This window comes from Typopeltis vanoorti, chromosome 1 (genome assembly GCF_054136105.1).
Source record: "Typopeltis vanoorti isolate ZY-2024b chromosome 1, IOZ_Tvanoo_1.0, whole genome shotgun sequence".
In the NCBI taxonomy this organism is placed as follows: domain Eukaryota; kingdom Metazoa; phylum Arthropoda; class Arachnida; order Uropygi; family Thelyphonidae; genus Typopeltis; species Typopeltis vanoorti.
Genome location: NC_143549.1, coordinates 2,072,040 through 2,098,436, shown reverse-complemented (window position 1 = coordinate 2,098,436; position 26,397 = coordinate 2,072,040). Strand labels below are relative to the sequence as shown.

Genomic DNA, 26,397 nt, shown 5'->3' with positions numbered 1-26,397 from the left:
TATTTCGCTATTTTCATTATCAATCAAATCATCCATTCGTTTTGTATTTCTACCTTCATTTACACTTTCAACGATTTTCTCACACCTATCTGGCACTGCCATGCAATTCTCTCACACCGCCATTTCTACATTTTGGCTATCGTTAACGATATCACTCTCGCCACTCGAAACATGCTTGAGATCCTCATTCTCCTTACACTTTCTGCACATATTAACTCCACTATCACCCTCTAACCAGACTCCCACCGCTCTTCGCAAAGCATACATCTCACAGACAGCACATTGCATAAATTCGTTTACATTGAAACTCTTAAACAAACATGGCGACCTGGCCGCCATTTTTTTCTTTATCGGTGCCATATGTACGCTATCTTATCTTAAAAATAATACTTAAAATAACAGAAAACATACAAAAATTGCACAGACACACCAAGAAATAAAAAGCAAACAGTACTACTTAAAATTCTAGTAAAATTGCCAATGTTAACACAAAATACTACTAATCTTTTCAGGAGCTCTCAACAAGCCGATGATCAAATCAGTGCAACACCAAGCGGATTATGACAGTATGTGCTGTATTACAAATCAGCACCTACTTAAAGATTGCTAAACCTTTTTTTTTTTTTACTTTTTTTTTTTTCTGGTATCTTTAATTATTTTTAAGATGCATGTTGATTACTTGGAAGTTATGCAAAGTGAAAGCTGAGAATGCTTGACTCTTTATGGTAGGTGTCACCTGTTTCTGTAGATTGAAATTACTTCAACTTTTAAAAACAGCAGGGCATATTTTTGAGAGAATATTCAGGCAACAAAGTTTTAGTAGGAATAAACAGTTTAAGAAGGAATTAACTTATTGAATTAATTACATAAGGTACTATCTCCTGGTTAGAAATAAAATTCTTTAAGAACTTTGTAAATAGTGACCCATAATCAAATAACTTGATAGTGAATATGACGACTTTTTATTTTTTAAAATGTTTAAATTATACAAATTTAATAAGGTCAAATTAAAATCCTCTGATGAATGAATTTTTGGAATCCTGCTAATAACTGTTATTCAAGTATTTGGTTAAATGTCAAATTGGTAATTTGTTTTCCCTAATGATTTATATTCATTTCATACATTATGAACATGAAAATATTTGCTGACAGAACTTATTTTTTTGATAACAGTGCAGTAGAAATAAATAATATACAGTGATACCCCGACTTACGCGAATCCGGAGTTATGTGGTTCCACTTTACGCCTCACCACTAGTTGTATCTTTCAGGCGCCGGCCGCATTTGTCACTGTCGCACATGCTGTGAACAAGCACTGACGTGTTTTGTGGGGTCTCCATTTATACACGATTTTTATAGTCTACAAACCTTGCGATTGTTTAATGTTATGTTCTTGATAAAAATGTTATCACATAAAAAATAATAATGTCGTCCAAAAAAGCAAGTCCAATTCTGATATAGCTAGGAAGAAAAGAAAAACATTGACTTTGGAAACAAAACTCAACATTATTAAGGATTTTGAAGGCGGAATGAAAATTTGTGAGCTAGCAAAGCAGTTCGATCTACAGGAATCCACAGTAAGAACAATCATGAAAGAAGGGTTTACAGATTTTGGAGGACATAAATTCTAATGAGGAATGAATTGTAGCCACGAGGCAAGGAATAAAAAAAATCATTAGCTTGCTATGAAGAAATTTTGCGTGACAAGAAAAAGACATTGTGCCGTCAGATGAATCTGTTAGATTTTATGAAACCATCGACATCGAAATAACTTTCTTTTTTTTATGTACGAAAAACTACAATTATGATTATATTTCTTAAAAATTATAGGTGTTTTTGTAAACCTTTTGTACCAATTGTATGTTTGTATATATAAATTACATACAAAATTATACCCCGAGTTAAGCGAATTCGACTTGCGACGTTTTGTTGGTCCCGCCTACCGCGTAACTTCGGGGTTTTACTGTATTCAATTAGATGATTTTCATTTAGGTTACATAACTAAGAAAATCACCTATTATATATATGAGATGAATAAAATAATAAGAATGACAAACATATGTTATTGTTATTATTTTGTTTTATTCTTATATTAAATGTGTCAATGTTTTTATTCCTTCCTTTGTAGGTTGTTTAAAATTTGTCTTGCCATGAGAACTCTGGTTAGGATTTATTCATGGAATGGATGGCAGAATGTCTGCATATCACATGAAGAAAGTCTGGATCTCTTAGATCATTGTCATAGCAGAATTAATTGCAGAGAAAAGAAATTTAAATATAAAAATGTTTTCATTATGCTGAAGTTACTACACTATACTGAATATATGTCTCTGTGGCACAAATAATATGAGTATTATTATCCATTTTGGTCCAGCACATGTTGCATCTTCTGGTGTTATTCCGCTTTCACCTGCATGCATTGTAGAAACAGAAACAACCCTTGATATGGGACCAGGTTTGGAGTAAGTACTTGACTGTATATTATTTCTGTGTTTTAAATCTATTTTGTTATTTTCTTATGCAGTAGAAATTCAATTTAAAATAACAAACATTTCATTGTTAGTATAACATTAAAAATTTTATTCTTTGTTTAAAATTATGGTATTGTGTCTCAAGTCTGGAGCCTCCATTGCTTAGTTGGTATAGACGAAGCCATTTGGTCGGAAAGACCTGGGTTCAGTTCCTGTCCGTGACTTCTGAGGAACCTTTATCTGGTCTCTCTATCGACTAAAGATGAGTTAACAGGTCTCATACAGAGGTGTAGGGTTTTTCCCCTGGTAACTTGGGTTTTTCATTCTTCAAAACAGACATACTGGTCCCGTGAACACACATGGCTATAGTCGTAAATACTTGTGGCAAGGAAGGCAATGGGAAATAACCTGGTTCATAATCATCTCCCTAGTATGATGGCATATCGCTATCTCCACAAGGCTGAAGGGAAGTACGAAATATGGATGATGTTTCAATTCAGAGATGATGCTTGCTTACTTTCCGAGTCCGGAACAGCAATCATATCCTCTCCATCCTAAAAACAGCGGCTTGTATCGCCTTGTCATCGACTGTCAGAATGTCATCCCTGGAGCACACATCGATTAGATCTTGGCAACATAAAAGATTTCGTCAGTTTGGGCGTCTCTGCAGTCACAGCTGTCATCATCTGCATAACCCCATTTCATCAGGTTACTTCTGCATCTAGACACTCCCACTCTAAGACGGTTCAGAGTCCTCCAGGTGCTATAGGGGTAGGTGATATCCCATACTCTTCCTTAATTATGGGGGCTTCTTGAAGTTGAACCGATTACCTCCATAGAACACGGCTTCGCTCCTCAGGTTTATGGATCAATGGTTTAGTTCTTTGCATAAAACTATGCCTCGATTTGAGTCGAGAAGCCGTGATGATATGGCTGTACATTGGATGTATTTCGTCCGTCATCTGCTTTTTTTCCTCTATCTCACCAGCCACTTGATGTCTTATGCTTGGTGGTGCTATGCCTGCTAAGGGATACAGCTTGTTGACTGGGGTTGGTCTTAGGCATCCAGTTATGATCCTAATGGTATCAATTAAAGCCACATCCACGTGTTTCGCATGGGCGGATGCCTCCCACACTGGGGCAGCATACTCCCCTGCAGCAAAAGACAGTGCCAAAGCCGAGTGAAGTACCTCAGGTTGAGCTCCCCATGTCATGCCGGTCATTTTTCTTATGATGTTATTTCTTGCATAGATTTTTCCTTTTAGTTCCTGGCAATGTACCTTATACGACAAGGTACAATCCAGCTTAACTCCAAGATGTTTGGGATTGCTGCAGTGTTCGAGGTGTTTTCCTCTCCAGACAATGTTTAACTGGTGTTTTGTGCAGATGGAAAGCACATACCTGAGTTTTGTTTGGGGTTAAGCTTCAGGCAATTGGTCTCATTATAATTGGAGAGTATTTCTAAGGCTTCTTTAAACCTCTTCTCAACTTCTTCAAAACTCCTTGCTTGATTGCATATAGCTGTATCGTCGGCATAGATAAACCTCCTCACTTGTGGGTGGGTTGGCTGATCGTTAGTATAAATATTGTAGAGCATCGGGGCCATTACGCTGCCTTGAGGTAAACTGTTCTTCTGATTTCTCCATCTGCTCGTCTTTCCTTGCAAAGTTACGTAGATTTGTCGAGTAGATTCTGGAGCATGGTTTTAACTACATTCTTGAGGTGAAAATCTTTCATTATTTGGTACAGCTTGACCAACAGTTTCTTGTGATTAACAGTGTCATATGCTGCTGAAAGATCAATAAAAGCTGCTCCAGTCACAAGCTTCTTCTCTTAACCATCTTCGATGTGCTGCGTGAGATTCAGAATTTGGCCACAGCAGGACTTTCTGGGACGGAAACTGGCTTGCTCGGGTATAAGTTTCTCGTCAATGTTTGCTGCTATTCTTTCCAGAATCATTCATTCAAAAACTTTATACAAGTGGCAGAGGAGAGAAACAGGGCGAAAATTTTTCGACTCTGTAGGTTCCTTTCCTGGTTTAAGTAAAGCTACCATTTGAGCTTTCCTCCATAATTTGGGCAACTGAAGAGATTCTACACACATATTCATCAATTTCACCAGCCATTCGATGGTTACCAGACCGAAACGCTTTATCTGTTTTGTCCGAATGTCGTCCGGGCCAGCAGCTCTATTCTCTTTCAGGTGACATATAGCTTTTCTTAGCTCTTCTTCGGAGAATGGAGAGGCTAATGAATTAGTCTCAGCTTCTTTAATGCGCGTAAGAATGGTTTTCAGTATCTTCTTGTCTGTCCTGCCATTCAATAATCGCTGGTAAGCGATCTGATTTGGCGTGACCTCTGTTACGTAAACTGGAGTTTTAGTTGGATCATTGCTTAAATTCATCACCAGTTTCCATGCTCGTCTGCTGTTCTGTTTCATATCCAAATCCTGCAGTAGCTTCATCCATCTCTTCTTTCTACCATCCGTGAGTTGATCCATCAGTTTTTTTTGCCTGCCTCAATTGTGTCTACAGCGAAAGGATCCTTGTCATATCTGATTTTATGTTCTTTTAATTGTTCCGTCTGGTCTTCATTAAGCCCAGCGATATATTGAGTTCTGTACCCTCATGGTATGTGCCGCTGAGATACTATTTTGATGGTTTTCACGAACTCTTCATAGTTACTTGGATCCACTTCAAGAGTGTTTACTGTCTGATCGAGTTCCTTCGCAAATCCATCCCATTTTGCTTTTTTTTAAAATTAAACTGTCACTTAAAAGGTACTATTTCTGGATTGATAATGGCTCTGACTTCACAAGTAACAGGTCTGTGCTGAGTTCTTGGTATCGGCTCTTGTACTATCTTCGTCACTTGCATGGCTACTTGTTCACTGATAAAGATATTATCTGGATTATATATCCTCTTCCGCTATTGAATGATGGTCTTAACTTGGGATCGTCGATCAGCTTCAGTCCAAGCTCTCTCAGCCCAATTTTCCAGCTCAGCACCATTCCTGTCAGTAATTTTGTAGCCCCATGTTAAACTCTGACAAGTAAAGTCTCAGAGTATTATTTTAACCTTCTGAGCATTAAAGTTGGCAGGTTCTTTGAAGACAAAATCTTCATTAGGTGGCTTATATACTGATGTGATTGTGCAGGACTTGATCTCGATGGTTAATATCTCTATATTATTATGGGATGTCATATGTATAGATTTAATATCCAAGTCTGGTTTAGCAAATATAATACCATGTTTACTAAACCAGAATATAATAAAATATTTGCTAAAAATACCATATTGCTCGTGTGATCTCTCAGCTACTAATTTCATGCCATGAATTTTTGGTCTACTGCTGTTTACCCCTCAATGTGTCTCCTGGATAACTAAAACATCACATTTGCGTGTATCACATATGTCTGCTAATAAACTTCCTTTTCAGATGACAGTCCTTCAATATTTATTGAAGTCGTCTTAAAAGCTAGCCTTAAAGAAGGCTGATTTATAGTTCGCATGATTGTTCTGGTAGCTGAAGGATTAGCCAACGTTGAGTTTCAGTGTTGCCCAGGGTACGCCCGATTGTGATTTCTTAGTGATCGCTTTTGTATATAACACAATCTATGAGGAGGCTCCTTCAATGTACCCCTCAGGGATGATGATTTAACCTTTCAGTCGTGTCCGACTCTTGGTGACTTTCTAGGCAAGTGTTCTTTATTCTGTCCTGTGAAGCACTGCTTCTTTCAGTTATATGATGTTCATGTTGGTATCTGCTTGAATGGTGTTGAGCCAGCGTCTTCTTTGTTGGCCATTTCTTCTGGTTCCACTGACCATTGCCATCATCACAGACTTCTCTAGTGAGTTGGCATGTATGACATGTCCGAAGTAAGTTAGTTGCTGTCTAGTGATTTTAGCTTCTAGTGATGTTGCTGGTTTATGAGCTCCAGCACTTCTATATTTGTCACCTTGGCTCTCCATGGTATTTGGAACAGTTTCTGCCAGCCCCGCATTCCGAATGCATCAATTTTTCCTCTATCAGCCCTTTTTATTGTCCAGCTCTTGCACCCACATGTCATTATGGGAAAGACTGTAGCAGTGACTAGTCTACTTTTGGTACTTAGAGCGATATGTTTGATTTTCCATATTTTATCATGCTGACCATTGCAGTACAGCCAGAATAACCCTATGCTTGATGATTTCAGCAGTGGATCTGCCATCACGGTCAATTTTTGAACCAAGGAAGATGAAATCCTGAGCTGATTCAATTTAATTCCAGCTTTACTTCTCCACTAGCTGCTGTTGTTTTCTTTATGTTAAGATACAGACCCATTTTTTTCGCTCTTTCTCATTTTCAAAATTAGATTTAACAGGTCTTCTCTTTCTGCCAATAAGGTTGTGTCATCTGCCCTCAAGTTTCAAGTTCTTTTAATCTTGATTCTGATATTGGATGAATCCATGTCTAATTTCTTCATGATCACTTCAGCATAGAGATTGAAAAGAGATGGGGACAAAATGCATCTCTGTTTCACACACCCTTGCCGATCATGAACCAATCTGTGTCACCATAAAGTTTTCACACTGTTGCTTCCTGTTCAATATACTGCAATCTAATAAGCTTGATCAGTAGAGATGAGACACCAAGACCTGTACATGATAACTAATAATTAAGGAATTGACAGCTTACACTAGAAATATAAATTAATAAACTTTAATATATACTTTCCGATATTTCGGCAAACGGCACGTTGCCATCTTCTTGGGAACTTAATACAAAGACAAGTGCACACAAGTACTACATAACAGCAAATGAGAACCGAAGCTAGGAAGCTAACGTTTTCCTAAAGTCCTGATGGTGCTGCCTCGCGGGCTATATTAGTAGTTCTTGGCCTTTGGGCTGAAGTTCTTCTGATACATGTTTCCCAAATTTGGGACAGTCTCATGCATCCAAATTTGTTGAGGTTTGGCATGTTCCTAAGGGCTGAGGCTGATTCCATGAATAGTTTTTCATATTTGAACTTGCTGCAGTGTATTACTGTGGCTTTCTTCCATCTTATTCTGTGGCGAGTATCCAGAGCGTGGTCTGCAAGCCCAGAGTGGCTGTACTGGTGAAATCGGAGGTAATCCTTGTGTTCTGAGATTCTGATATTTGCAGTCCTGCCTGTTTGGCCAAAGTAGGACAGTTTACAGCTGCAAGGGACCTGGTATACACCAGGTAGGTCTAGGGGAAGTGGTCGGTCTTTAGTGGAGCGGATAAGGGATGCCAATTTTCTATGTGGTCTGTAACAAGTGGTCAAGTCGTGTTTTTAAGATTTTGTTGATTTTTTCCGAGGTGCCTCGGATGTAGGGAATGGTGATGGATTTAGAGTAATCTTTTTTTGTGAAGGGGAGGGGATGGTGGGTTGTGAATAACTGGGTTAAGTATTTTTTGGATTCTTTTTTTGGGGGGGGGGTAGCCATTGGCTGAGAAAGTGTCACAGATGTGATTTAGTTCAGTGGTTAGGGCTTGATCATTTGAACAGATTATTTTTGCCCTGTTGAATAACTTAATATCTTAATAACTCCATATTGTTGTGAGGGGGGTGATGGGATTGTTGGTGAATGTATCTGCCTGTATGGGTGGGTTTTCTATAAACCGAGAAAACCAAGATTCCATCAGGTTGGCGGGTGACTAGTGTGTCTAGGAAGGAGAGGTTATTGTTTTCCTCTTTTTCTAGGTGTTGGTTGTTTAAGTGTGTTAGGAAGGAGAGGAGTGAATCCAGGCCATGTGGCCAAATAGCGAACATATCATCAACGTAGCGAAGTCATATGGTAGGTTTTTGTGGGGCTGAGTTTAAGGCTTTCTCTTCAAAAGTCTCCATAAAGAAGTTGGCCAAGGGTGAGGAAAGTGGTGAACCCATGGCTGTCCCCTCTATCTGTTTGTAGAATTTTTCCTGCCAAACGAAATAGCCTGAGTTCATTGTAAACTGAAATAGTCCTATTTTGGCCAAACAGGCAGGACTGCAAATATCAGAATCTCAGAACACAAGGATTACATCCGATTTCACCAGTACAGCCACTCTGGGCTTGCAGACCACGCTCTGGATACTCGCCACAGAATAAGATGGAAGAAAGCCATAGTAATAAACCCCAGCAAGTTCAAATATGAAAGACTATTCATGGAGTCAGCCTCAGCCCTTAGGAACATGCCAAACCTGAACAAATTTGGATGCATAAGACTGTCCCAAATTTGGGAAACATTTATCAGAAGAACTTTAGCCCAAAGGCCAAGGACTACCAATATAGCCCGCCAGGAGGCACCATCAGGACTTTAGGAAAACGTTAGCTTCCTAGCTTCGGTTCTCATTTGCTGTTATGTAGTACTTGTGTGCACTTGTCTTTGTTTTAAGTTCCCAAGAAGATGGCAACGTGACGTTTGCCGAAATATCGGAAAGTATATATTAAAGTTTATTTAATTTATATTTCTAGTGTACGCTGTCAATTCCTTAATTATTAGTTATCATGTTTAACCAGCGTATAAGCCTCTCAACAAGAATAATGATCATCCACAGAGATTCCTTCACACGCAAGGCCCGCCATTACGGCAAACTGAAGCTAAAGTTATCCAGACAACGTAACCGTCTGGCATTCCTAAAATGCTGCCGGGATAATCAAGTCATCCCTAACTGTGTAAAATTTAAACACCGCTTCGTCTCACAGAAAGCTCTCCGTATCTACAACTGGACGAGCCAGGCTTTACTTCGGGAGCAAATTACCGCTACACGACATAAACAGAGCTATTTTAGCGCTAGAAAATGAGCTTTCACATACGCTTAATCACGAGCTTTGGTCAGTCCTACATGACGTCTCGTGTACGGTGGCTAATAAAGAATTCAAACGAATACGGAGCCGACGTATCAACTAGTTAGATAAATTAATAAAGAACTCGGGGTCCAAACTGAACTACAAACCAACACTGTAGTTAATCTTTCTTCAGTTATCTTGAAGCCTGAAGCACTCAACGCTCTGTCATGTGGTCACAACTTCACCATTGCTCCTAAGAAATTACTGGCCGAGGAATTAATGATCCAAATTGAATGCGGGATTTGCCACTTTCCAAACCACTTCGCCAACGATATTAGAATGGATGTAGCCTGTGTTCTCACTAAAGCAAAACCTCCAAAATCCAACATATCCATTAGTGAATACAAGTCGCTGCAAGAATTGAAGAGAAACAAAGAAATAGTGATCACCAAAGCGGATAAGGGGAACGCCACTGTGGTACTCAATCTTAATGACTACGCAGGTAAGCTCAAGGCTTTACTATTAGATCGATCCACTTACCTCCCTGTTGAATACAATCCCACCAAACTCTCAAATTAGAAAACTCCATAGGCTCCTTAAGAAGGTCACTACTTCTTGGCCTGTGGAGATTACCAACAGACTGAAACCCTATAACTCTAGACTCCCCCCCCCCTGCATATATGGGCTCCCAAATATACATAAAGAAAATGTGCCATTACGTCCCATAGTGGATGGCATTGAATCACACACTTACAAACTAGTCAAGCATTTAGCCAAAGCGCTCTCACACTATACTGGCAACACACCATCACACATAAAAAACTCAGCCCACTTCAAAGCCAGTATAGAAAACCTTACACTCCAACATAATGACATAATGGTCAGTTTTGACGTCTCCTCCCTATTCATGAATGTCCCCCTCAAAGAAACCGTTGAGCTAATCCAAGCTAAATTTTCTCCCGATATCTCAGCCCTATTTCAGTTTACAATGAACTCAGGCTATTTCGTTTGGCAGGAAAAATTCTACAAACAGATAGAGGGGGATAGCCATGGGTTCAACACTTTCCCCACCCTTGGCCAACTTCTTTATGGAGACTTTTGAAGAGAAAGCCTTAAACTCAGCCCCACAAAAACCTACCATATGGTTTCGCTACGTTGATGATGTGTTCGCTATTTGGCCACATGGCCCGGATTCACTCCTCTCCTTAACACACTTAAACAACCAACACCCTAGAATCAAGTTCACCCTGGAAAAAGAGAAAAACAATAGCCTCCCCTTCTTAGACACACTAGTCACCTGCCATCGTGATGGAACCTTGGTTTTCTCAGTTTATAGAAAACTCACCTATACAGGCAGATACATTCACCAACAATCCCATCACCCCCACCTCACAACAATATGGAGTTATTAAGACATTATTTAACAGGGCAAAAATAATGTTCAAATGATCAAGCCCTAATCACTGAACTAAATCACATCTAAATCACTTTCTCAGCCAATGGCTACCCCCCCCCCCCCCCAAAAGAATCCAAAAAATACTTAACCCAGTTATCCACAATCCACCACCATCCCCTCCCCTTAACAAAAAAGATTACTCTAAATCCATCACCATTCCCTACATCCGAGGCACCTCGGAAAAAATCAACAAAATCTTAAAAACAAGGATTACATCCGATTTCACCAGTACAGCCACTCTGGGCTTGCAGACCACGCTCTGGATACTCGCCACAGAATAAGATGGAAGAAAGCCACAGTAATACACTGCAGCAAGTTCAAATATGAAAGACTATTCATGGAATCAGCCTCGGTCCTTAGGAACATGCCAAACCTCAACAAATTTGGATGCATGAGACTGTTCCAAATTTGGGAAACATTTATCAGAACTTCAGCCCAAAGGCCAAGAACTACCAATATAGCCTACCAGGGGGCACCATCAGGACTTTAGGAAAACGTTAGCTTCCTAGCTTCAGTTCTCATTTGCTGTTATGTAGTACTTATGTGCACTTGTCTTTGTATTAAGTTCCCAAGAAGATGGCAATGTGATGTTTGCCGAAATATCGGAAAGTATATATTATAGTTTATTTAATTTATATTTCTAGTGTACGCTGTCAATTCCTTAATTATTAGTTATCATGTTTAACCAGCGTATAAGCCTCTCAACAAGAACAAGACCTGTACATGAAACACATGTACAGGTCTTTCTGATGTTCATGGGTCTTATGATACATCTTTGTTGGTGATGTGATCTCTAGTGCCTCTCCCTTTCCTGAAACTAGCTTAGACATCAGATAGCTCCTGATTGATGATCTGTTGTAGCCACTGTTGTATAATCTTCAGTAGGATCTTGCTTGCATGAGAAATCGGTGCTATTGTGTGATTGAAGCAATCTTTATCATTATCTATTTTTGATAACTGGATGAATATCAATCTTGCAAAGTCTTTAGGCTGTTTGCAAGTGGACCATATCTCTTGGCACAAAGCTGTGATAATGTTGACTGGTACTGGTTTTAGGAATTCTGCAGGTATTACTTGAGGCTTTTTTGTTTGGCATTTTTTTCATAGCCCAAGCTACTTCTCCCTTCAAGATTTTCGGCTTTCTGTCCATAAGGCCATTTTTGTTGTTTCCTTGAAGTTCAATCAGGTTGACATATAGCGCTTCTGTGTTTTCTTACCAACTGTTGATTTTGTTGTGCCATACGAAAAGTCAAAGAAAACTGATTGTTTTCTTTGACTTTTCGTATGGCACATATTTCTCAGCAATTTTGATTATAGCATCTGTAATCTTGCGCCATTGTTCTTCTTTGGCCTTTTCCATCATCATCATCAAATTCCTGCCATGTACCCTCAAGGGGGGGGTACAGGATATGATAGTACTATATGAAAAAAATTACATCATTACTAACTTCCTATCTACAATTTTCCTCCAAATCAGTCTGTTAATTGTATCATTATCAGTTAACTGTTAACATTATCAGATCTTATATTTCTATCGTCTAAGGCACATTGTACCGTATCAATCCACCTATATCTTGGTCTTCCTCTGGGTCGTTTTCCTGCCAACCTGGCAGAGAACACTTGTTTTGCTAATCTTTCTTCACCCATTCTGTTTAAGTGACCATTCCACCTGAGATTAGCTCTGCTAACGCATTCCTGGATGCTAATTTCAAGTTCTTTCCTAATATCCTCGTTTTTAATATGATATTGCCATTGATCCCATCTGTTCACGTCTATAATCTTTCTCAGGACTCTCATATCTGCGGTCTCTAGTCTTTGGTCAAGTGTTTTACTTCTGACCCAGCTCTCAGATCCATAAGTTAAAACTGGTTTGAACACTGTCTTGTATTCAGCTAATTTAGTGTTCCGACTAATTTCTCTCTTATTCCATATGAATTTATTCAATTGACTTCCTACCATACCAGCTTTGCTGATTCTGTTGTCTATTTCTATATTTATTTTACCATCTTCATTAAAAATCGTGTTTAAGTAGCTGAAATGTTTTACTTGTGACACAGGTTCTCCATTCACAACACAGTTGACATTATCAATGATTCTGCCTATTTTCATTGTCTTTGTCTTTTTATTGCTGACCTTCATACCATATCTATTACAACTATTATTCAATTTAGTGAGAGAATCTTGCAGACTTTTAGCAGATTTATTTAGAAGTATAACATCATCCGCATGAAGCAAAGAGCTGACATTAACATCTGCAATTTTGATATCATGTTTAATACTACTTTCCTTGATAATGTGATCCATATAGATAATGAATAACAGAGGGGATAATGTGCATCCTTGTCTCACACCAGATTTAACATTAAACCAGCTTCCTGTACTTCCTTCAGTTCTAACTGCTGACTTACAACTCAAATAAAGACTAAGTACTGCTTGATATAATGCCCCATTGACATCACTGTAGCGTATTGAATAGCTTCTCTCTTGGCACCTTGTCATATGCCTTTTCCAGATAAACCAAACTTAAATACAGATCTTTGTTATATTCCCATGCTTTCTCAACTATTTGTCGTAAAGTGAAGATCTGATAATGACAGCCTCTAATTGGTCTGAATCCAGCTTGTTCTTCACCAAGCTTTTCTTCCACAATTCTTCTCGAATGTTTCTCAAGTATACTTGCATAGATCTTGCCAGGAACATTCAGTAGGGAAATACCTCTGTAATTCTTACATTCAGTTTTATTTCCCTTTTTTATATATGGGTGCTATTAGAGCTCTATTCCAATCATTGGGAATTCGTCTCTCTATCCAGGCTTTCTCAACTATGCAGTGCAGCCACTGTAAGACTTTTATACCACCATACTTCAGCATTTTTGGTCGAATATCATCTATTCCTGCTACCTTTCCACATTTCAAGCCTTTGATGGCTTTTTCTACTTCAAGTATGGATATGTATTCCTGACTGTATGCCTGTTGAGTGTTTTTTACCACTGTGCTATCACTGCTTGTTTCATTTAGCAATTTTTCGAAGTAATTACTCCATAATTCAAGGATATCTTTTCTCCCATTTTCATGTCACCTTTATCATCTCTAATTCCTTTTACAGCATTCTTTCCTCCATTTCTAAGCTTCTTCAACAACCTCCAGAATATCTTACCACTTTCTTGATATTTATTTTCAATGTTCTTGCTAAAGTCCTTCCCATGACTTTTGTTTAGCCAGTTTTACACAGTGTTTAGCATTCTTGCATTTGTCTCTGTATTCTTTAACAGCACATGCTGATTTATTTGACAGGAACTTTTGATATGCTTTCTCTTTTCCTTCACTACCTCTTTAACTTCCTGAGTCCACCAGGGAGTTCTGATTTTTTTATCCTTGCAGACAACCTCACCACATGCCTCTCTGGCAGAATCAATCAATGTTTTCTTCAGAGTATGCCACTGAATCTCCAAAGTTTGATTCCTGTTCTCAAACTGTTTCATTTTTTCTTCAATAATCTTTGTTTATTTTAGTCTACAGTTCACATCTGAGAGCTGCTCAACTGTTATTCACTTTAAAACTTTCTTACATGTTATTCTTTTCAATATGAAATTCAATTTTATCCTGCTCAAGACTAAATAGTGATCACTTCCAATATCAAATCCTCTGTACACTCTGGTGTCCTGCACCAGGGAGAAAACATCGCTATCAACAATAACATAGTCAATGAGACTTTTCTTATTCCTTTTCCATTGAAGTAGAGTAAGTGAAATCTGTTCTTCACCTCCACATCATACATTGGTGATCTTTTGTTGACATTGAACTTTCTCTGGATGATGTCTTTCTTTTTTCTTGCACAGCTTCTGTGCTGCAGTCGACACCAGGTAGTGCCTTTGCAGAGGCAGTGGAGCTTTTCCAGTGCTGTTGGCATAAAATGAAGTCAATCTGGTTCTGATGTTGTCTATTTGGTGAGGTCCACATGTACAAATGTTGTTTATGTTAGATAAACCATGTGTTCACAATGCTGAAGTGATTTTCCTGTCAGAATTGCCCGAGATGATCACCAGCTTCATTCCTTTCACCTAACCCAAACCTGTCTATTATCCTTGCATCTTCTCCTTCACTTACTTTTGTGTTGAAATTGCCCATAACATGTTTTAGGTCTTTCTTTTGTATTTGATTTAGAGCATTTTGAAGTTCATCATAGAATTGTTCTATTTTGACTTCACTTGCATCTGAAATTGGCGCTTAAACCTGTGGTAGAGTGGTGATGTTGACCAGTATGCCACTAATTCTGATGGTTATTATAAGATCACTATGTGCTCTGTGATTCTCAACACATCTAGCCACCTGCTTTTTTGCAATGAAGGCAACTCCCCTTCTTCTAACACTGTTGCTTCCAGAAAAGTAGACTGTAAATTTGTCAGACTGAAACTGACCATTTCCTGTTCAGTGTAATTCACTGATATCAAGGATTGAAACAAACTATTTGATTTTTAAGACCATGGATTTAATAAACATTTATACAAATTGTCTACTAGTTTTGCTAGCTGTGTCTAGCTTTGTCAAGACTAGGAAGATAATGCTAGTATTAAATGCAAAAAAACAAAAGAATGAAGTAACGGTTTAAAAACAGTTAGACAAATTGGAGTGCACGTACGCATTGGGCGTGAAAACGTAGTTATTGTTATTAAGTCGCCTTTTATAATTTTTTTGCATAATTTAGTTCTGTTAAACTTAATGAATTTAACAGATTTTTCCACATGTCTTTTAATATTATTCCCTGGTTTCTATTGAGATTATTTCCTGTTCGTAGGACCACTAATTCCTGCAGCTTCTTTAAAAGTTCTACATCTAAAATCCTCTTCGATATATGGCATGGAACTGTTATCCCAATCTATTGAATGGTTTGAAGTTGAGAAATGATGTGCTAACCCTGAGGTGTCTGTTCTATTATGATAAACTATAAACACCTGCGTATTTGTAGAAAGCGACGCTATCCTTAGTGGACCTTAATAACTGTCTTGTAGTTGTAAGTAGGTTTAAAAACAACTCCGATGGTAGAAGGTCTCGTGATTCTTGCTCTTTTGGTGGATAGCGTCACTTTCTACAAATACGCAGGTGTTTATAGCATAGCATACCATGTACGTGTGGACTTGCCTACATAGGCCAAACTTCAAGAAGCCTAGAAATTCGAAAGAAGGAACATGTGGGAGATGTCAATCATAATATAACAGACACCTCAGGGTTTGCACATCATTTCTCAACTTCAAACCATTCAGTAGATTAGGATAACAGTTCCATGCCATATATTGAAGAGGATTTTAGATGTAGAACCTTTAAAGAAGCTGCAGTAGTCCTACGAACAGGAAATGATCTCAATAGAAACCAGGGAATAATATTAAAAGACGTGGAAAAATCTGTTAAATTCATTAAGTTTAACGGAACTAAATTACGCAAAAAATTATAAAACACGACTTAATAACTAAGTCTTCACGCTTAATGCTTGTGATGTCACGCGTGCACTCCAGTTTGTCTAACTGTTTTTAAACCGCTACTTCATTATTTTGTTTTTTTGCATTTAGCATTACCTTCCTAGTCTTGACAAAGCTAGACAGTTACAGCTAGCGAAACTAGTAGACAATTTGTATAAATGTTTATTAAATCCATGGTCTTAAAAATCAAATAATTTGTTTTAATTTTAATGAAAAGGACCAAATAACAACTTTCAGTAATACCAAGGATATCTAAGTTTGTTCTGCTCATCTCATGTTTCACATTTTCTGGTTTTCCAAGGGACATGATTCTGATATTCCATCTTCCAATTTTGTAAAATTTTGTGCAGTGCAGACTGTTTATACCATCATGGGCACCACAACTATTGGGCTTCCTGTAGCATTTAACCCAACTGCATCATATATTCTCTGACTACTAGGCACAAGTCCTTGTGCCTAGTAGTCAGAACCAGTAGCACCCAGAATGCTCCAGGCCTACAACCTACAGTCACCTGTAGGTTGTAGGCCTGGAGGGTTCACTGTTGGTATCCATATTTGAAGCATGTTGAGTTCTTGCCATAAAGTATTCTGGTGAAGTTCTTTTTATAGGTTAGTTCACCATTGCTTTCCCCAACCCTCCCCGTTTATCTGGGCTTGGGACCAGCATATGACTGGGTTCCCAGTTCAGTACACATTGTCAGTCTTTCAGGTTGGTATGGTAGGATTATGGTTCATAAATTTATATTAATTTCTAAGTATTATATTACTCATGGGGTCATTTAAAAATAAACGAAATAACTGGGAGGATTCCTCCACATTGCCTTTCAGGAATGCTGAGAACTAACTGCAGCTTCTAACTTAATGTCCAGTCCTTACCTTCGTGTGCTGCACCCCAGTTAATAGATATCTATTGGGTACTAATAAATGAGGATGGGCTGGCAATTTGGGATGTAGCTGACCAAATTGCACTTTTTATTGGCTTAAACCATATGATTGCCACAAATGCATATGATAGTACAACATTATAAGATTTCATGCCAATTGGAGGGTGTCATCCAGTTAAACAAGACATTGCTGTTTTTATCAAGGAACCAGGGCAAACAATGAAAAGTTAATTACTGAAACAAACTCCAGCTCAACATCCAGAAGAAGGAGAATGAACCCAATGTCAGAAGAATTGAAGATAGGAACCATTAGTATAAGGAGTATTAATGGAAAGGAAATGAAACTTGTAGAAGAATTGGAAAAGTACCATATGGACATAATTGGCATTACTGAGACAAAGAAGACAAAGACAGGTGAGATCTTACTAAATAATAAGTATAAGATGTTACATTCAGGCAATAATGATCAAGGAGAGGAAGGAATAGTAGTGAGAGTATTCAGCACCAAACATGAAGATAAACTTCTTGATTGGAAGTCAGTTTCAAATAGAGTTATGTGGGCTAACTTCAAAATGGGGAAATGGGCAATGAAACCTATTTGTGTCTATGGTCCCATAAGGAAAAGCAGAGGAATTTTTTGAGTCATTAGAATGAAATGGCAGCTGACAAAAAATAAATGGAAAAAGTGGTCCTTGATGGAGATCTGAACAGCACAGTAGGAAATGAATCCCACCAGGTATATACGAACATTTTGGGAAAATTGGAGAAAAGGACAAAGCTAATAATAATGGTAAGTATTTGCTGGACTTCTGCTCAGGACATAAACTAGTCATTACTAACACAATGTTCCGACATAAAAGGTATACAAAAGTCAACAGAGAATTTTAAATTTAAGTGGCTGTTACTTAATTTTGGGGGCTTATGGGTCAAAGCTATATATATGAGAGGAGACCTCCACACAGCATTTTAAAGGAATGCAGAGAACCGACCATGGCTTCTGACCTAATGTTCAGTCCTCAACTTCTCATGGTGCACCCTGTTGGGAATCTACTTGGATACTGAATGAACGAGGATGGGCTGGCAATTTGGGGTTTAGCCGACCAAATTGTATTCTTATTGGTTAAACCAAAATATAGAATGATGGTACAACATGACAGAATTTCATGCCGTCTGGGGCATCAACTGGTTAAACAAAATCCCATTGTATTTGCCAGGGAATCAGGGCAAACAGCAAAAAGTCAGCTACTGGAACAAATCCTAAAGCACACCTGAACTCAACACCACTAGAGGTCAAGATCGGTACTATCAACATAAGAAGCCTGAATGGTAATGAAATGGAGCTAGCTGAGGTAATGGATAAGTACGAGATCTACATAATACGGGTGACTGAAAGAAAAAAGGCAAAAACTGGTGAGATCTTTCTGAGCAATAAATACAAAATGTTATATTCAGGCCAAGGAAAAGGAGTAGCCATAGTATTCAACACAAAATACTAGGCTAATTTTCTTGAATGGCAGACAATCTCAAGTAGAGTAATGTGGGCAAATATGAAAATGGGAACTGGACAATGAGACTTATTTGTGCCTATGGCCCCACAGAAGGTTCTCCTAAGGTAGAAGTGGAGGAATTTTTTGAGGCTTATGAAAAGCAATTGACACAATGAACAAGGAAAAGTTGGTCCTTGTTGGGATCTAAATAGCAGAGTAGGAAGTGATTGTCAGACATTCAGAAATATTTTGGAAAAATTTGGAGAAAAGAGCAAAGCTAATAATAATGGCAAATACCTATAGGATTTCTGCTCAGGACATGGGCTGGTTATTACTAACACAATGTTCCAACATAAAAATCTGCACAAATTCATATGGAGAGAAGAGGCAAGGAATAAAAAAAGTCTCATTGACTTTTCTTATTCCTTGTTATTGTAGATAGTGATATTTTCTCCCTGGTGCAAGACACCAGAGTGTACAGAGGATTTGAAATTGGAAGTGATCACTATTTAGTCTTGAGCATGATAAAATTGAATTTCACATTGAAAAGAAGAACATGTAAGAAAGTTTTAAAGCGAATAAAAGTTGAGCAGCTCTCAGATGTGAACTGTAGACTAAAATACACAAAGATTATTGAAGAAAAAATGAAAGAGTTTGAGAACAGGAATCAAACCTTGGAGATTCAGTGGCAGGTCCTGAAAAAAAACACCGATTGATTCAACCAGAGAGGGATGTGGTGAAGTTGGCTGTAAGGATAGAAAAATCAGAACTCCCTGGTGGACACAGGAAGTTAAAGAGGCAGTGAAAGAAAAGAAGAAAGCATATTAAAAGTTCCTCGCAAGTAAGTCAGATTGCTCTGCCAATTGACCAACCTTTGCCAGCGAAGGTTGGTCGATTGGTAGAGCCTCTGCTACTAATGGCTCATGCCAAAAGTTAAGCAAGTTTGAACGGGGTTAGTAGTTGGAAGGGGTTCGATTGTTCTATGCTGTTGGCACACTCCCCCTCAGTGAGTCTTTGTACTCCCTGGAGGTGTTACATAATAATAATAATTGTGCTCTTAGAGAATACAGAGACAAATGTAAGAAAACTGAACACTGTAAAACTAGCTAAACAAAAGTAATGCGAAGACTTTAGTAAGAACGTAGAAAATAAATATCAAGAAGGTGGCAGGATATTCTGGAGGTTGTTGAAGAAGCTCAGAAATGGAGGAAAGAGTGTTGTAAAAGGAATTAGAGATGATAAAGGTGACATGAAAACAGGAGAAATAGATATCCTTGAAGTATGGAGTAATTACTTCGAAAAATTGCTAAATGAAACAAACAGTAATGACAGATCTCTTCTTCTTCTTTGGTGCATCAATCCGAAAATTGGTAAATATAGCAGCACATCACAACATCCTGTCTTGTGACTTCCTTTTTATCTCTTCATAACTCTTAGCGCCAGTTAGCATCATTATGTTATTTATATATGAAATTCTTAGTCTGCCTCGTGGCCTGTTTCCTTCTACAGTCTCCTCCATTATTTCTGTAATCAGTCCCCCATGCCTCAAATCCTCCATTTGAGGCATGGGATTTGAGGCAGGCCTTTTTTTTCTCTTATTGACGTGTTTCATTAATGACTGCTCTTCATGAACTATATTCAGAACTTCTTCATTACTTTTCTTTTCTGTCCAACTAATTTTCATCATCTTTCTCCAGCACCAAATTTCAAATGCCTCCAACTTTTTCATGTCTTGTTTTGTCAGAGTCCAGGCCTCACAACCATATAATGCAATGCTCCATATGTATGATTTCACTAGCCTTTTTTTGAGCTGGATGCTAAGTCCTTTACTGGTAAAAATGTTTCTTCTGTTCTAGAATGCTTTTTTGGCTAGGATTATTCGTGCTTTAATATCTGATTATTTTCTTCCATCTTTTGTGATAAGACTTCCATGATGTTTAAAAGAGGATACCTGTTGTAGTAGGTTATTATTTATTTCCAGGTTTATTTTCATTGGATTTGCTTTCTTGTAATTAATAATTTTGTTTTCTTATAATTAATTTTTAGGCTGTACTGTGTGAAGATTTCTTCCATCTTTGTAAGGGTGGCTTTCAGTTTGTTTTCGTTATCAGCTAAAACTGCTATATCATCCGCAAACCGTAGCCAGTTAATATCAATTCTATTTATCTTAATTCCGGTTGATATTAGTTCTTTCAGTTTATTTATTGCATCTTCAGTGTACAGATTAAACAATATGGGTGAAAGAGAGCGCCCCTGTCTTACAACTCTACGTATTTTTGCTATTGCGGTTTTTGTTGTATTGTTGGCTGCTTCTATTAGGGCTTCTTGATGCTTGTAAAGATTAAATATGAGCCATCTATCTCTCCAATCTACCTTTATTGTTTTTAGGAGGTGAAACATTTGATTCCAGTCAGTACTATCGAAGGCTTTCTCCAAGTCAAGAAAGACTATCAGAGTATTTTGATTCTTCTCCAATCTTCTTTCAATAACTGTTCTTAGAGCTAGGATTGCTTCTCTTGTCCCCTGCTATTTCCTGAATCCAAACTGGTCATTGCCAACATATTCTTCAACCTTCTTTATTAGTCTTTTTTGTATAATTTTGAGTAGTATTTTCGAAGCTTATTGTTCAATGATTTTCACACTGTTTGCATTATTTACTTTAGGAATGGGTATGATAGAGCATTGTGTAAAATCTTTGGGGATGATCCCTGTTTCATAAATATCCTTTATGAGCTTGAAAAGGTATGAGTTAGTTATGTTTCTTGAGTATTTTATTAATTCTGAGGGGATGTTATCAGTGCCCGGCGCCTTGTTGGCTGACAATTCATTCAGTGCCCATTCAAATTCATCTTTTAATATAATTGGACCAATTTCTTCCATATCAAGCCTTGTTTCATCTTCTATAGCCTTGGCATCTAGATCTTTTCCACTATATAGATCTTCTAAGTACTCCTTCCATCTTTCTGAAATTTCTTCCTTATGTATGTTCCCCTGTTTATTTTTGATAATTGTACTTCTTGTCTTGTTTTGCTGGCTTATTCCTTTTATAATGTTATAAGCTTTATCGATTCTTCCAGTCTTTGTTAGATCTTCTATTTCTTTACATTTCTCCATATACCATTGTTCTTTTGCTTCTTTACACTTTCTGTTTATCATATTTTTTATATCTTTATATTTGTCTTTGCTTTCTTCATTTAGGGAGGTTTTGTATTTTCTTCTTTCATCTATTAGATCTAGAATGTCCTGAGTGATCCATGGTTTTTTAATTTGCTTCTTCCCTAATCCTATGCAGTCATTGGTGGCCTTGATGATTGTATCCTTCAAATGAGTCCATTTTTCCTCTATGTTTTTCTTTTCCCTCTCTCCAGTTTTAATGCTTTCATCAGTTTGCTGTTTATAGTTTCTATGGTTTTCCTCTGTTTTCAGGTTATTTATGTTCCATTTGGGCCTTTTCCTTGGTTGTGACAACTTTTTAAATTTCAGATTACATTTCAATAAAACCAAATTGTGGTCACTATCAACATCAGCTCCCGGGTAACTTTTGCATGGTTTTACTTGATTTTTAAATCTATTTCTTGTCATAATATAATCTATTTGGTACCTTCCTATATCCCCTGACATTTTCCAAGGTATACTTGGAAAATGGAATTGTACAAAGCTAGTATGGTACAGAAATGAATGAGGAGATAGATCGGTGGCAGAACTCCAAAAGTCTATCTCCTCGTTCATTTCAGCATCCAATTCCATACTTTTCCACCTCTCTACCATCTTTGCCTTCACCAAGGACTGCATTCCAATCCCCCATAACAATAAGATTATCTTCCTTCTTAGTGATGACAGCACAGTGGTAAACAACACTCAACAGGCATGCAGTCAGGAATACATATTCATACTTGAAGTAGAAAAAGCCATCAAAAGCCTATAATGTGGATAGGCAGCGGGAGTACATGATATTTGACCAGAAATGCTGAAGTATGGTGGTATAAAAGTCTCACAGTGGCTACACTGCATAGTTCAGAAGGCTTGGACAGAGGAATGATTGGAGCAGAACTCTCAGAGTACACATATATATAAAAAAGGGAAATAAAACTGAATGTGAGAATTACAGAAGTATTTCCCACTGAGTGTTCCTGGTGAGGTATATGCAAGTATACTTGAGAAACGGTTGAGAATGATTGTGGAAGAGAAGCTTGGTGAAGAACTAGCTGGATTCAGGCCAAATAGAGGCTGTCAGGATCAGATTTTCATTTTTCAACAAATAGTTGAGAAATCATGGGAATATAACAAAGATCTGTATTTAAGTTTTGTATATCTGGAAAAGGTATATGACAAGGTGTCAAGATAGAAGCTATTCAAAATGCTACAGTTATATGGTGTCAATGGGACATTATATCAAGCAATATTTGGTCTTTATTTGAGTTGTAAGTCAGCAGTTAGAATTGAAGGAAGTACAGGAAGATAGTTAATGTTGAATCTGGTGTCAGACAAAGATGTACATTGTTCCCTCTGTTATTCATTGCCTATATGGATCACATTATGAAGGAAAGTGGTATTAAATCTGATATGAAAATTGGAGATGTTAATCTCAGATGTTTGCTTTATGTGAATGATGTTATACTTCTAAATAAATCCACTAGAAGTCTGCAAGATTCCCTGACTAAATTGAATAACTGTTGTAATAGATATGGTATGAAGGTCAGCAATAACAAGACAAAGACAATGAAAAAATATACAGAAGCATTGAAAATATCAACTTCATTGTGAATGGAGAGCCTATAGAACAAGTGAAACATTTCAGCTACTTAGGCATGATTTTTAGTGAAGATGGTAAATTAAATATGGAACAGAATCAACAAAGCTGGTATGGTAGGAAGTCAATTGTATAAATTTGTATGGAATAAGAAAGAAATTAGTCAAAACACTTAATTAGTTTTATACAAGACAGTGTTCAAGCCAATTTAACTTATGGATCTGAGAGCTGGGTCAGAAGTAAAATACTTGACCAAAGACTAGAGACCGCAGATATGAGAGTCCTGAGAAAGAGGTGTGTGAACAGATGGCAGCAATGGCAATATCATATTAACACGTTCGCTGCCAACTACGAGTATACTCGTAGTGGGTAAACCTGCTTCACAAGCCAGCTATGAGTATACTCGTATGACGCTTACCTCCGGGAACGAGATTATTGTAGTGACCTTGAAGAAGTGAAAATCCTTGGCTTGTGGGGCTAGCATCAAAACTATGTATTCTCATAGACCGTATATGCTCTGTACAAGCCAACTACGAGTATACTCGTAGGACGTTTACCTCCGGTAACGAGATTATCGTACTGACCTTGAAGAAGAAAAACTGCTCGGCGTAGGGGAACAGACCATGCCAAAGTAGCGTGGCAGCGAACGTGTTAAAAACGAGGATATTAGGAAAGAACTTGACATTGTCAGCATCCAGGAATGCATTAGCAGAGCTAATCTCAGGTGGTATGGTCACTTAAACAGAATTGGAGAGGAAATATTAACAAAACAAGTGTTCTCTGCCCAGCTGGCAGATAAAAGATCCAGAGGAAGACCAAGATATAGATGGATTGAGACTGTAAAAAGTGCCTTAGAAGATAGAAATATAAGATCTGATAATGTTTGAGTCTTGACAGGTAACAAACTGATTTGGAGGAAAATTGTAGATAGGAAGTTAGTAATGAAAATTTTTGTGTCAATTTTAAATAATGATGTAAATTTTTCATGTAGTACTATCATATCCTGTACCCCTTGAGGGTATATGTCAGGAATTTGATGATGATGAATACTTAATTCTAAGGCAGGATAAAAATGAACATCTCACTGAAAAGAACGGTATGTCAGAAAGTATTAAAAAGAATTAAAGTTGAGCAGTTTTTACATGTAAATTGTAGAATCGACTATGGAAACATTGCTGAATAAAAAATGAAACAAATTGAAAATAAGAAACAAATCTTGGAGTCTCAATGACAAACTCTGAAGAAGATATTGATTAAATTAACTGGGGGGGGGGTATGTGGTAATGTTGTTTGTAATGATAGAAAAATAAGAATCCCATTGTGGACACAAGAAGTTAAAGAAGCAGTCTTTGAAAAGAAGAAAGTGTATTAAAAGTTTTTAGAAAATAAGTAGGGAGATGCCCTAAAAGAATTCAGAAAAAATATAAGAGATAGCTAAGCTATGTATAAAAGTAGTTACAGTAGCAAAGAAATTAATCCGAACACATACCTGGCCCACAAATTTTCTATTTAATTAATGTCAATAGAGTTACTTGGCTACTGAAGCAATTGGATGTTGTGATTTTGGAGGAGCTCTCTCACTTTTCTGAATCATGGCATGAAGCAAAATCCTATTGCAAGATGAGTTCTTGTCTTTCTGGATCTGTGGGGCCACTTTTTCTCTAATATTTTTATGTATTGGTCACTTTTCGTCATACTATCAACATGCACAAGTGATCCTTGACTGTCACGTGTAAAACAACCCCAGAACATTTTTTTAGCTGGGTGTTTAGGAGCTTGTTAAAGGTGGGTGGGAGAAGTCTTATCATCCACTGATTTACAAACATAGGATACTCTCTTTGGACAAAGAAATGGTTCTCATCTGAGAATATGGCTTTTTTTTTTAACTTCTCAACAGTCCAATCTTTGTATGCTTTTGTCCACTGGATACTTTTGTCCTCTTTTTCTGCATAGCCTTCATCAATAGTTGATTCTTTTTTGGTCTGTGGGCAGTTCGACAGACTGTTATGTCAGAAACATTAATCCCACTAGATGTCAAGCTTCTATTTAAGTCTACATTGGCAGCTGAAAATCTTGGATTCATTTTGCTTTTTTCCAACTAGTAAACAATTTTGAGTAATTGTAGTTTTCCTTTTCTGTTCAGGATAAAAGGTACCTGTCTCCCTAAACGTCTATAAAATTGCATTAACAGTATCCAAACCAACAGTGCATTCATTGGTAATTTGTCTTTGAGTCATGGATATGTGCTGAGAAAGAGTACACTTTTTTTAACGTTTTTTCTTGGAGATGTATCCATTTTATAGCTACACAAAATGAATAAAACACTATGAATATTAATTTGTTTACACTATTAAAAACACACAACACTATTAATAAATATTGTAGAGACAGTTAAAACATGCAGAATAGTGAACTAAACCCAAAACTGAAAATAGTAAACCGAAACCAAAATTATTGTGTACTGAAACCAAAACCAAACCAAAAACTTGACGAAAATTTGGCTTGTTCAGATTAATTTGTTCGCTATTATAAATAAAAGGTCATGAGAAGATTTTGGTAAGAATATAGAAAATAAATAAGGGAAAGGTGGCAAAATATTCTGGAGACTATTGCAAAAACTCAGAAACAGAGGAAAGATTAATCGAAGATAATAAAGGTGACATGAAACTGAAGATAAGGGATATCCTAGATGACTGGAATAATAACTTTGAAAGACTGTTAAACAAAACAAGCAGTGTGATAGAACCATACTACAAAATTTTTAAGAGGAATGTGAAGAGGAGTACATATCAATACTTGAGGTAGGAAAAAATCATGAAAAAGTGGAAATATGGAAAGGCAGCTGAAGTAGATGCAGGACCGGCACATAGTATTTTTCTTGTGTGTGCGATTAATGTTCGGCACCTTTCCAAAAAAGTTTTTTTTGAATAAAGTGTGAATAAAACTAACAGGAAATGAAAAACAAATGAAAACCGCTTTGCAGTATAATGTTACCTACGGATTAGTCCTGCTTATACAAATTTTTTCAAGTTATATAAATTTTAAAAATAATATAAGATAGTAATATAAAGTTAAGAGATTTATTCAAATATTCTTTACATTAA

General features: G+C 37.3%; 1 protein-coding gene across 8 annotated transcripts in view; it reads left to right on the top strand.

Moving 5' to 3' along the window:
* Positions 1 to 26,397, top strand: part of LOC150109749 (histone reader KMT2E-like) — a 902,496-nt gene that overhangs the window by 56,676 nt on the left and 819,423 nt on the right. For 7 of the 8 annotated variants that reach the window (XM_090406915.1, XM_090406833.1, XM_090406979.1 and 4 more), the window contains exon 2: positions 2,129 to 2,462. The exons of the other annotated variant lie outside the window; for it this stretch is intronic. In XM_090406915.1, coding sequence (XP_090263041.1) covers positions 2,347 to 2,462 — 116 coding nt within the window. In that variant the 5' untranslated portion in view covers positions 2,129 to 2,346. The remainder of the gene's footprint in view (positions 1 to 2,128; positions 2,463 to 26,397) is intronic. 8 annotated transcript variants of the gene reach the window in all.